At 37.9% G+C, this 10655-nt stretch overlaps 1 protein-coding gene across 1 annotated transcript in view; it reads right to left on the bottom strand.

Moving 5' to 3' along the window:
• Nucleotides 1-3410: 3410 nt before the first annotated feature.
• ANXA5 (annexin A5) overlaps nucleotides 3411-10655 on the bottom strand; it is a 34515-nt gene continuing 27270 nt past the window's right edge. The window contains exons 6-13 of the mRNA XM_026667063.2: nucleotides 9780-9870; nucleotides 9446-9525; nucleotides 8776-8832; nucleotides 7750-7843; nucleotides 7391-7486; nucleotides 6058-6116; nucleotides 4937-5059; nucleotides 3411-4326 (exon numbers count right to left, since the gene is read on the bottom strand). Of these exons, the coding sequence (XP_026522848.1) occupies nucleotides 4267-4326; nucleotides 4937-5059; nucleotides 6058-6116; nucleotides 7391-7486; nucleotides 7750-7843; nucleotides 8776-8832; nucleotides 9446-9525; nucleotides 9780-9870 (660 nt within the window). The 3' untranslated portion in view covers nucleotides 3411-4266. The remainder of the gene's footprint in view (nucleotides 4327-4936; nucleotides 5060-6057; nucleotides 6117-7390; nucleotides 7487-7749; nucleotides 7844-8775; nucleotides 8833-9445; nucleotides 9526-9779; nucleotides 9871-10655) is intronic.

The raw sequence follows: 10655 nt of genomic DNA, 5'->3' as shown, positions 1-10655 counted from the left end.
TCGGACATGTCCCCTCCATAGGATCTACCTCCGATAGGGGCTCCTCTTGTTGCATAGACCCCCATTCCATTTCCTCTTCCCCCAAATTGGTCTAGATACTCTATATCCTCCTCCGGGTCCCTTTCTGGGAGAGGACTGCCCCCTTGAGAAGGTACCTGACCACGAGTAGGGTCTGATCTAGGCGAGGACCTCATTGATGGTGGGTCGTGTTCGGGCGCCAGTGAGGGGGAGTAGACCTGGACATCTGTTGAAGGCCCTCTGCTATCCCCTGGCGAATGGCCCGTTCCATCAATGCCTGTATGTGCGCAGGGATCTCGGATGAGGGGGCCTCCTCCTGGCGAAGACCAGCGGCCGTGGGCGTGAAAGTAGCTTCAGGAGGTTGTCTGGTTGATGGGCGGGAGCCTGGTGTCCCTGGGATGGGCTGCGCCTGGAGACGGAAAAACAATCTGGAGGAGGGGGTCTGGAGGTAGAAGGAGCGGAGGGTGCTGGAAGTACCGGTTGTGTCTCTCTGGACCGCCTGTCAAATTCCCTCTCGAGAGCCCTGTGACGTCGTAGGGCGTCTCTCTGAGAAGCCTTAGAGGTCTCTTTAGGTGTTTCCTTAGGAGTTTCCTTAGGAGTTTCCTTAGCCTGTTTGCGCAGGTGGTAGGATTTGGATTTGGCCTTCAAAGAAGGGCCTTTGGTGGGAATGTCATCTGCCATTGTACAAGAAAGGACAGTAATACAGTTAAAGGCGGTTGGCTCGCCAAGGGTTCGACCTACAACAAAGGTCGGGTGTCCTTTCAGCTGGCCCACACCCCTTTTGGAATTTAGATGTATAAATTCTGTAATATAGATGTTGAAATAATTCTTAATACTTATCTGCACAAGCAGGATAACAATCCAATGAGACTTGGAATGCTAAGGTACAATATCAATAAGAAAAAAATTACAGGAATAAACTCACTCAGGTCTATCTATATGTGAGTATAAATATAAACCTATATATGAGGAAATATCTAGACCTGCATACAGGCAGATATTCCAATGTCTATTAGAATTAGAACTATTGTTAATATTCTTGTTCTAATATTATTATTAGTAATATATGATTATTATTAATATTATTATTATTATAATTATTATAATTGTAATTATTAATATTATTATTATTACTCTATTAATGAAAGATTGCCAATTATCCGAATTAAACGCCTGAGGCTGGAAAGAGGCCTCTGGCAGCTGGAGCTCCCAGGCAACAACCGGGAGGGATAGGCTGCAATCACTTGCCCTGAGCGTGCTGCGGGAAGCCAACAATTACTAAATTGTACCAATTAGCAAAGGCCCTACAGGCTGAGAGGCCTGTGCTAGGGCGGTTACTTCAGCGCTATGAGGCCTCAATCTTTTTATTTTTAAAGATGGCGCCCGCCACGTGGGGGCGCCCTAGAGGCGATCGCCCACGTTGCTAAAGTCCCGGGCTGCTCAGGGCAATGAAGTTTTTTACTTCTCCGGCCTTAAAAGAGGCCGAGGAAGCCAACAGTAAGTTTTCGCCCTTCTTAGGGCGCGGCGGCGTTTGCGGTGGGGGAAATACCAGCAGCACTTATCAGTGCGATCAGTAAAGCTGCTGCAAGCGCAGCGAGAAACGGCAGGCAAGAGATCAAATTGGGGGAATTAGCGCCGAGCGCGAAAGTCGCCCGTTCTACAACCCCTGGGGGCGAAAAGCAGCGCTCCCCTTAAATCCCCAGTCCTGCGCCAGAAGGCTAAGGAAAATAACTTGTTTTCTCTATAAATATTTCCAAACCTGAGAGCAAGTCTTGGATCGGCCAAGGAGTGAGAAATGCACAGCCTAACTTGACGACGGCTGAGCGCAAACTGGGGAACGCAAGAGAGCCACGTGATGGAGGGCGGAGCGTTCCTCAGTGATTGAGCTCAGCCATCAACGACGTAGACTGAAGCACCTCCCACTCTCTGGATGATCCGAACGGCTCTCAGGAGAATGTATAAAGTATATGCTTTTCACTTTTTTGGGTTCTTAAATATCTTCATGTAACTAAGTGATTTACAATCACACTATCACTTCACATTTTAGACGCAGAGTGAGACCTTCAGCAATTTCAAAATAGATCTGTTGAGAGGCAGGATTAAATTGTATTAAGTTCTTCAAGAGTCTACATTGCTTTCTAGCTCCCATAGTAGTGTTTCTCACTCTTGGTTATTTTAAGATATCTGGACTTCCATTTCCAGAATTCCCCAGCCAGCAAGGCCGTGTGATCAGGAAGCAGAAATCCCTTTTTGTGTAGCACTAGAATGCTTGTTTAACTTCAGATAATGCCCTATTCCTGAGGCCATGACTTCTATAATTATATTAAGCAATACAATTATCCTGCAACATCAGTATTTTCAGTAATCTGCATTGTGAAATTTACCTTTATTTGAATGCTTTTAATTCCACCTTCAGATCTTGGTTGGTAGTTTTAGCAATTTCTACCGCCCTCATTAGTTTTAATCATTACTTTCAAAAATACTTTTAGAAATTCTGTTCTCACTGCAATAGTCTTATAAATATTGTTACCATTTGATTATTCATTGAGTGTCAACACCTCTGGATAAAGTTATTTTGCAAAATATAATAATTAGAGTTATACAAGGAGTGTCCCATCTAATTTGTAGCCAAATGCTCAACTTGGAAGTGTTTCAGGCTACTCTGCATTTATCTGAGTAGCCTGTCCCTATTCATTCTTTATTCTATTTCTCAAGAAAACCATAGCTTCTCTCTTCCATTCTCCAGCAAAAGGTTAGAATAAGGAGTAAAATAAATTACCTAAGGACTTTATATACAAAATGAGATATGGCCCTGTTTGAAGATGTTCCCATTCTAAACTGGATTTAAAGTTCATTCCTAATTGAAGTACAGAACAGTATTCACCACACCCTTCAACATAATAGCATTAATATTGGCAATAGGACAGAAACTGTACTATAACTGTAATCCTCACATAGCAGTACATTTTTTTTAGCTTTATGGCATTTGAACACATCAGTGAACCATTGCCCCTCTTCTCTTTTGGATTTATAAAATATTTTACACTATTTATTAAAGCAGGAATATCAGTTAGAAATTTACTAACTTATATGTTTTTCTCATTATGTATGTTTGTGTTCTACACAATTTTCTTGAAATAATATACAAGGCATATTATTCAATATTGTGACATTTTCAAAATGTTTCTAATCTTCAGGAGAATGTAAGCATACGAATAACCTACACTGAAATTATAAACAACCCAGAAATTGTGAATAAAGCTTTCTAAAGATAGATCCAACACGGTAGAAAACATTTTTTAAGCTTAAGTAAATCCATGTATTCACAGTGCGCCTAGCTGTATTCCTTTTATTGGTCCTCAGGGTACCATAAAGACAACTTAGCCATTTAGTAGGTTATAAACATTTTTAATTGTACCAAAATCACATTACATGAGGACAGTTAATGCATAGCTCACAATTTTAAATCTATTAGCAGAAATGTTCTTTAAAATGAATAAAAAGTGCAAGATATATAGTGCAAGTTTAGCTAAGAGGAAATTTGCTTTCATTTTGGAATGTATTTTATTTCCACTTTTGCTGAAATGGAGGGATGTTCCTAGATAACCAACTATCAACACTATTCTCTCAAAAGACATTGTGCAATTATTATAGCTTTTCCTCTTCTGTGAGGAAAACAGTATCATCTGGACCCACTGTGAAACGTTAGTAAGTACTAATGGCATAATAAAAGCTTTGCCCAGAACAGGGGTGTCAAACTCGCAGGCCCACGGGCCGGATGCGTCATGTGCTGGTCCCTCCCCCACCCAGTTTAGCGAAGGGAGGGAAGTCCCAATACATCACGTGATGCCATGATGATGCGAGTTTGACACCCTTGGCCTAGAAGCTTTTGATTTTAAAAATAAAAACAGATTTATTTAAAGGCACTTTTGTCAAACAAACAATTTCAATAAGGAATGTACACATGAAATATTGGTTCCAAATTTGTTCCATTGATTTTAAATTCCAATTATGTAAAATAAATGCATGAAACAACATAACTTGTAAGGAAAATAATCCTATGTAAGCAAGCCAGCACAAAAAGAAGCATCATAATATGTGACTAACAACAATACATTGCTTTTGGCATAAAAATGCCAGCATGGATACAAACAAGACTGCAGATCTATGTAAATGCCATACAACTGGAAAAAGGCACAAGGCATGATTTGAGATTCTGTCCTCTGTGTTATTGTAGACTTCACTCTACTAGTCTTCTCCTCCACACAGCAGCAGAAGCCCATTCCTGTAGTCACCAGAAGTATCTTTCTAGAAAGGATCAACCAACAATGATTCCATAAATTCTCATAAAAGGGCTGTTTTTTCTAGTATTGATATTTGTATGACTATACTAATCATATGATGTACACATACTATTAAGTATTTTTGTTCATCAGAAATCTACAGCTGCAAAACCAACACCATCTACAAATACTACTAGTAGTAAATGATAAGTTCTAACAAAAAAAAGTTTAAATATGCTGTTGCCTTTGATAAAATGCCTACACAGGAACCAGTATTTGGGTAGGCCAAGCGGGAATGATCAGGTGTGTCAGATTCAAAGTCACCTTCAACTATAGAAGCCATAGAAGCTAATTAGGTGATTTGGGAGCAATCACTATATCCGCCCTAAATGCCACAGAGTTGTGGTGGATATAAATCTTGAGCTCATAGAAGAAAAGTGGGACATACATTTTACATATAAATAAATAATAAAATAAACTATGATTAAAATTCTTTAACTAATCTAAGCAGAAACAACTCAAAGCTTGGCAGACTATAAAACATACATACTCTTTAAGAAAATTATCACATGAAGCAGCAGTATTTTCTATTACAAATAATGTTAATTAATAATCATGGGTAAGGTAAAATTTACCTGAATTACATGGTGCAAACTTTTTGCAAAATCCCTTCTGAATGCCTGCCTGATATCAAGTAGATCTTTTTCACTCCTTGAAACCATAATTCTGATCAATGTATCATCATCAGTGCCTGCTCCCTAGTAAAACAAAGTTAAGCAATCAATGAAGGGTACTGGGCAGTAATTCTACCAATTCCCATTACTTAATTCTTTCTGCTGGAGTCACTGAGACAAAATGTCTTATTCAACAAACTACAGTTAAAACTAAACAATGACTTAGCATGATGAATGAAATTTTTGCAACTCAAGAGGAACAATTCATTTTTAATTGTTATTGCTTTAATAACAAAGGTTCTTAAACTGTTGGACCCAATGACCCATTTTCCCAGCCTTCAATAGTGTCATTATCCTCATAAAAAAACCCAGACTCTGTCAATGTCACAGTAGGGACAACCCCAAACTGTATTCTCAACTTGCTAACAAAGCAATTAAAAATTGGTCCATTAGCTCATTAGCCCAAGTCATTCAAAGTCTTCTAAACCACAAGATGAATGGGAAATAAATTTGATAAATAAAAAATATATACATTAGCCCTTGGAGAAAATTACCTTCAGTTTTAGAATCCCTGCTGTAATGCAGCTTCAAAAAGAATTTAAAACATGGGAATGTAGGTAAAATAAAAATTGACAAAACAAAAAGAGCAACAAAAGTAAAATACAGTATGACTGCTGCTACATAAAAATTGCTGAAAGTTTTTAAACAACATATTGAAAATGAATTATATAATGAACACCTCACATCAGATCAACTAATAATTATCACTCAATACTCAAATGTACATTTCAAATACTACATTGTATATGTTACAAACACCAAGAGAGCTGGAAAATCCACAAAATGAAATGTTTTCCTCATTTCATTTTATTGGCTCCTTTTTAAGTATCTCCAAGAGTAAACTGAAATGTAAAGTTCATTGATCACAATGAGCCTTATTTCTGAATAAATATACATGGAATAAATAAAGACAAAATATTTGTGTTCAAGATAGTAACTTAGATATTGTCAGTCAGATTCTTTAAATAGTAGTTAGCAGTGCTTGAAGGTGTTGATTTTTTTTACAAATGATCAATACTTACTTTCATTGCATAAAAGAGACATTCAGCAAAATAGGCAGGAACACTTCGGACACACTTCACTAGAAGAAGGGAAACAATTTATTTGAATCACAAAATATTTTAAAATTACTTTATCAGATAGCTAACAGGTGTATAAATGGCATTTATTCCCCTAAACACAGCAAAGTAGTTTTCAAATATTTACAATAAACTTGACCTACAATTTCTATCACACATTATTATCTATTTAAACTGGGAATTTAATAGGCACAACCCTTGACAATTCTCTGATCAGAAGTATAGTGTAATCTTTGACATTGGATTTGCCTAAAGAAAACCCAGGTTAGTGCTTCATTTAACCGAAGGGCTCATGAATAACTTTAAGCAGTTGTTTTCTTAGTCCAACCTTCCTTATAGTAGAGGAATTGCACCACCAATACTTTGTGCTATTGGGAAGTTTAATATAACCGGATCTCCAGCTTATAGCAGGTACAAACCAGTGAAATATGTCCTTGGGAGATAACCGTTAAGTGCCAATTTAACAGAATACTACAATGTTACTTACTAGCAGAGAGAGAGAGAGAGAGTGGGAGGGAGGGAGGGAGAGAGAGGGGGGGAGCTATCTGTGTCATGCATAGCAACATGCTTATCACCATCAAAGTTCAAAGTCCGGTCAAAGTTCAGGGAACTTTGAGTTGGTTTGTCCTTTTATAAAGGCCAGTTCTTGGCTAACATGACCATGCCACTACCCTCTTCCATTGACTGGCTAACTGATGACTAAGCAGGAATTTCACAATGAAAGGGGCTTCATCTGAGCAGTTGCGAGGCAGAAATGGTGACACTGCTTAGGAATCATCAACTATTTGGGGGGAATTAGCTGTGCTTTGGAGCATATTTGTTCCAAAACCTATCTGGAGCACAAACAGCCACACAGCCACTAATCATGCCACTACTGACTATGGGTGCCAGCTGCTCCTTGCATGGCATGACCATCCATTTCGCAGTTGCTCAGTCCAGTGCCTCTTGGGCTTGCAACAAGGGGGTTTATACCGTATCTATAACTTACAGAGCAATAGAAATGTCTTCAATGCAGCAGCTTAGTCCAAAGACTCTGTAGCTTGTCTGAAGATCTTCCAGATTGGGCAACTTTGGAGTATAATGTCAGCAATCCATAAACCACCCAGCCTGGAAGTTCTTTGGTCAGAGCTGCAAGAAAAAAACTGACAGGAAACTTCTCCTACAACACTGAAGTGATTTGAGGCCACCCACTTAGTTAATAGAATCTATGTTACTAGATAACGCAGGCCTAGTGTAAACAAGCTTAAGATTCATCAAGAATAGGACTATACATTACCAATTGCCAGAAGCAGCTTTTCAAGTGGACCAGATGTTTCACGATCAATTGTTTCTTCAATTTGAAAACCAGAAATAGTCATGTATTTGTCAAAAACTGAAAGAACAAAAAAGAGGTAAAAGTGGTATTTACATTTGAACTATTACGTATTACCAGTACTTACTTTTAACTTCTTCAAACAAGCTTAGAAAAAAGACACATCTAAACTCATACACATTCCTCAACATATGGGCAGGACAATTAAGTTGGATACAAAAGGGGAAAATTTAAATATTAAAAAATAACATTCCAGCTTAATGTGCATCTACATATTTATTAAAATCGTTGTTAAAAACACCAATCTTTTTAGTACTACTCACCCTTTCTTAAGTGAGATATACTTCGAGTTCCCAGAATAGTGATAAATTTTTCTTCATCTGTTCCCCATTTCAGTTCCCCAGCTCTAAAAAGTTCCTGTTAGAATAAAAAGAAAGTTCATTGTTAATTAATGAAAAGAAATAGCAAGATTTTTCTGTGTTCTACATCAGGGGTCCCCAACCGCCGGTCCGCGGACCGGTACCGGGCCGCGGAACAAGCCTTACCGGGCCGCTGGTTGCTGGGCGCCGCCATCTTTTTGGTAAAAAAGCAATTTTTCGTCAAAAAGATGGCGGCGCCAGCGCTCGGTGAGCTTTTCCGGGTAGAAAGCCATTTCTACCCGAAAAAGCTCACGGAGCGCTGCGCCGCCATTTTTGCGAAAATCACTCGTGACGTCACCGGAAGTGATTTTCGTCAAAAAGATGGCGGCGCCCAGCTGACGCTGGAACCGGGCCGCGGCGCCCAGCTGACGCCGGAACCGGGCCGCGGCGTCGAAAAGGTTGGGGATCCCTGTTCTACATAAAGCCAAGGGGCATAAAGACAACACTTATCTTAGATAAGGGTCTGATATTAGATTATGAGTTTACCAGTGGACTTTTGAACCATCCTTAATACAACATTCATTCTTTTGGCCACTTCAATATGATTCCCAATCACAGTCTTCCCAATACTGCTACTCTCCAAATGTGTTGGACTTCAATTCCCACCAATCTCAGTAAGAACCATTATTTTTCTCCTTTCTAATTTTTTCATGAGACAACAACTTCACCTTGTGGAATGCGGATGACGGTTCATGATAAATATTTCAAATCCTTTGTAAAAGAAAATAAATTCTAGATCTGTTTTTTTAAAAACCCACACAATTTAAACCATTTCAGAATAGACTTTGTAAATGATAAAAGATATATATATATATATAGTAATTTATACTGAAGAAGCTGGATTCACTTGAGATCTCTTACTTTCTAATGTCCTGATGGTGCCATTTTAGATGTGTTTTGGTGAAAAAGAATAACGGAACTTTTACCTACCTGAGCATCTTGCTCAATTAGACTTTCTTTAATCTGGCCATCAGGATCTCTGTTAGCCTAAATGGAATACAAGAAAAAGATGTATGACTGTGAATCAAGACTATAACTGGATTGCATTGAAAAATCAGTGGTTATTATGTCATAGTCAAGTCTTCTATATCTGGATTATTTCTTTCCTTCCTTCCTGGCATATGCTTTGTACATAACCCAAGTGATTCCTGTCTACAATACTGGAGTTTCAGATGCTCAAAGACCTGAAAAAATCATCCTATGGCAAATCATCCTATGGCAAAGTGACCTGAATTGCCAGGGATATTAAAAATGCAGCACGATTGCAAGACGTGTACACATAAGGACAGAAAGATGGAAGACAACTCAAGATTAGAGATAAGAAATAGAAACATCAATGCATCCATGGTATTACTTATAGTCATAATTCGGAAAAGAAAGATACACCAGGTTAGGCATCTTGCATCTCCAGAGCTGCTTGTGACTTTCAAACCAATTCTATCCATTCACCTACCCTTCCTTTCTTCTTCCTCAACAAAGCCCACTAGCCGCATGCAGTATGTTTCCAAAGTCTAGTCCCAAAGGTCCGGGGTACACAAGGTAACACAAGATCCGGTTCAATTTCTGAACCATTTATTTGATTTCAATCTTAAGAGCTTACTTGTAGAAGAACTACCAACATTCGCTGATAGTAGCCAGAGGTATCTGATGTTATATGATCTTCTAAATCAGCTTCATATTCTGCACACACACAAAAATCCCCAAATGCATTATTAAACAAAATTTGAATTTAAAAATAAAAAAAACAATTTCAGTTATTAAAGAATTATACATGACTGTTTCCTTTATTCAAAGGCCAGTCATTTTAGATTTCAAAATGGCATAAGCACATCCCCGTACAGAACATATTATATTGAGAAAATTGGCTAAAAGATATCAGCTTCCACAAATTCTCTACCCCAGAAACATGCCATACTCCCACAACCAACGGTTACCTTCTTGATAAACTTGCTTTATATTCCGGATTTCAGCAGAGGTCCGAGATGCAAGAATTTCAGTCAAGACCTGTTCATCAGTTCCTGCCCCCTGAAACCAATGTAATGAGTTCATGAAATGATACCATTTTTCTTAGTATTAACAACCAAACTGACTTACAGTTATTTCTACAATTCTGCTTTTATGCTGCAATACCAAATCAAAAATTTTACTTTATAACCAGAATGTAAAAAAAAATACTAGCATAACTCCAATATATTTGAAATAAATCCAAAATGTTCAAGTTCAAGATGCCTAACCATATGATCCATAAGGGTGGGTGAAACTACATAAATAGATTCCAACTGACTCATACAGGAAATTGTGGCAAGGCTTACTACTGAAATTTGAATTCCTGTAAGACAATCCTTTTCTCCAACAGATTTTGCTGAGCAATTTTTTTTTAGTTCAGATTGCTTCACTTTCTTTTATATCTTGTTCTAAGGTATTCCAAGCTTCCAGGTTTGCAGTGAGACAACAAATATTTCATCTCAGGTGCAGAGAGTACTATGTCCTTAAACCCATTTTTCATTTACTTTCTATATGTGTCTCTTCTGCCAACTCTTGGAGTAAATAAGAGAAAAATTAAATTTTTTGGCAAGTAAATAGAATTTTGTTACTATAGTTAACAAAATGTTACATAAATTAATAAATGTTTAACAAAAATAAACTTTATTATAACTTTTATTAAACTTTTATTATTATAATTAACAAATCTGTCTGCCAGGATTGCTTTTTGAATATTTGAACATTGTCATATTTTTTCAAGCATGTAATTAAACCATCTTATGTTTAATGAAGGAAACTGTATACTTGATCTTGTTTGGCATTCCAGT

Source organism: Notechis scutatus, chromosome 4, assembly GCF_049901735.1.
Source record: "Notechis scutatus isolate UNSWTSFEM ecotype Mainland chromosome 4, rNotScu1.2, whole genome shotgun sequence".
Taxonomy (NCBI): domain Eukaryota; kingdom Metazoa; phylum Chordata; class Lepidosauria; order Squamata; family Elapidae; genus Notechis; species Notechis scutatus.
This window is presented reverse-complemented; position numbering and strand designations above follow the sequence as displayed.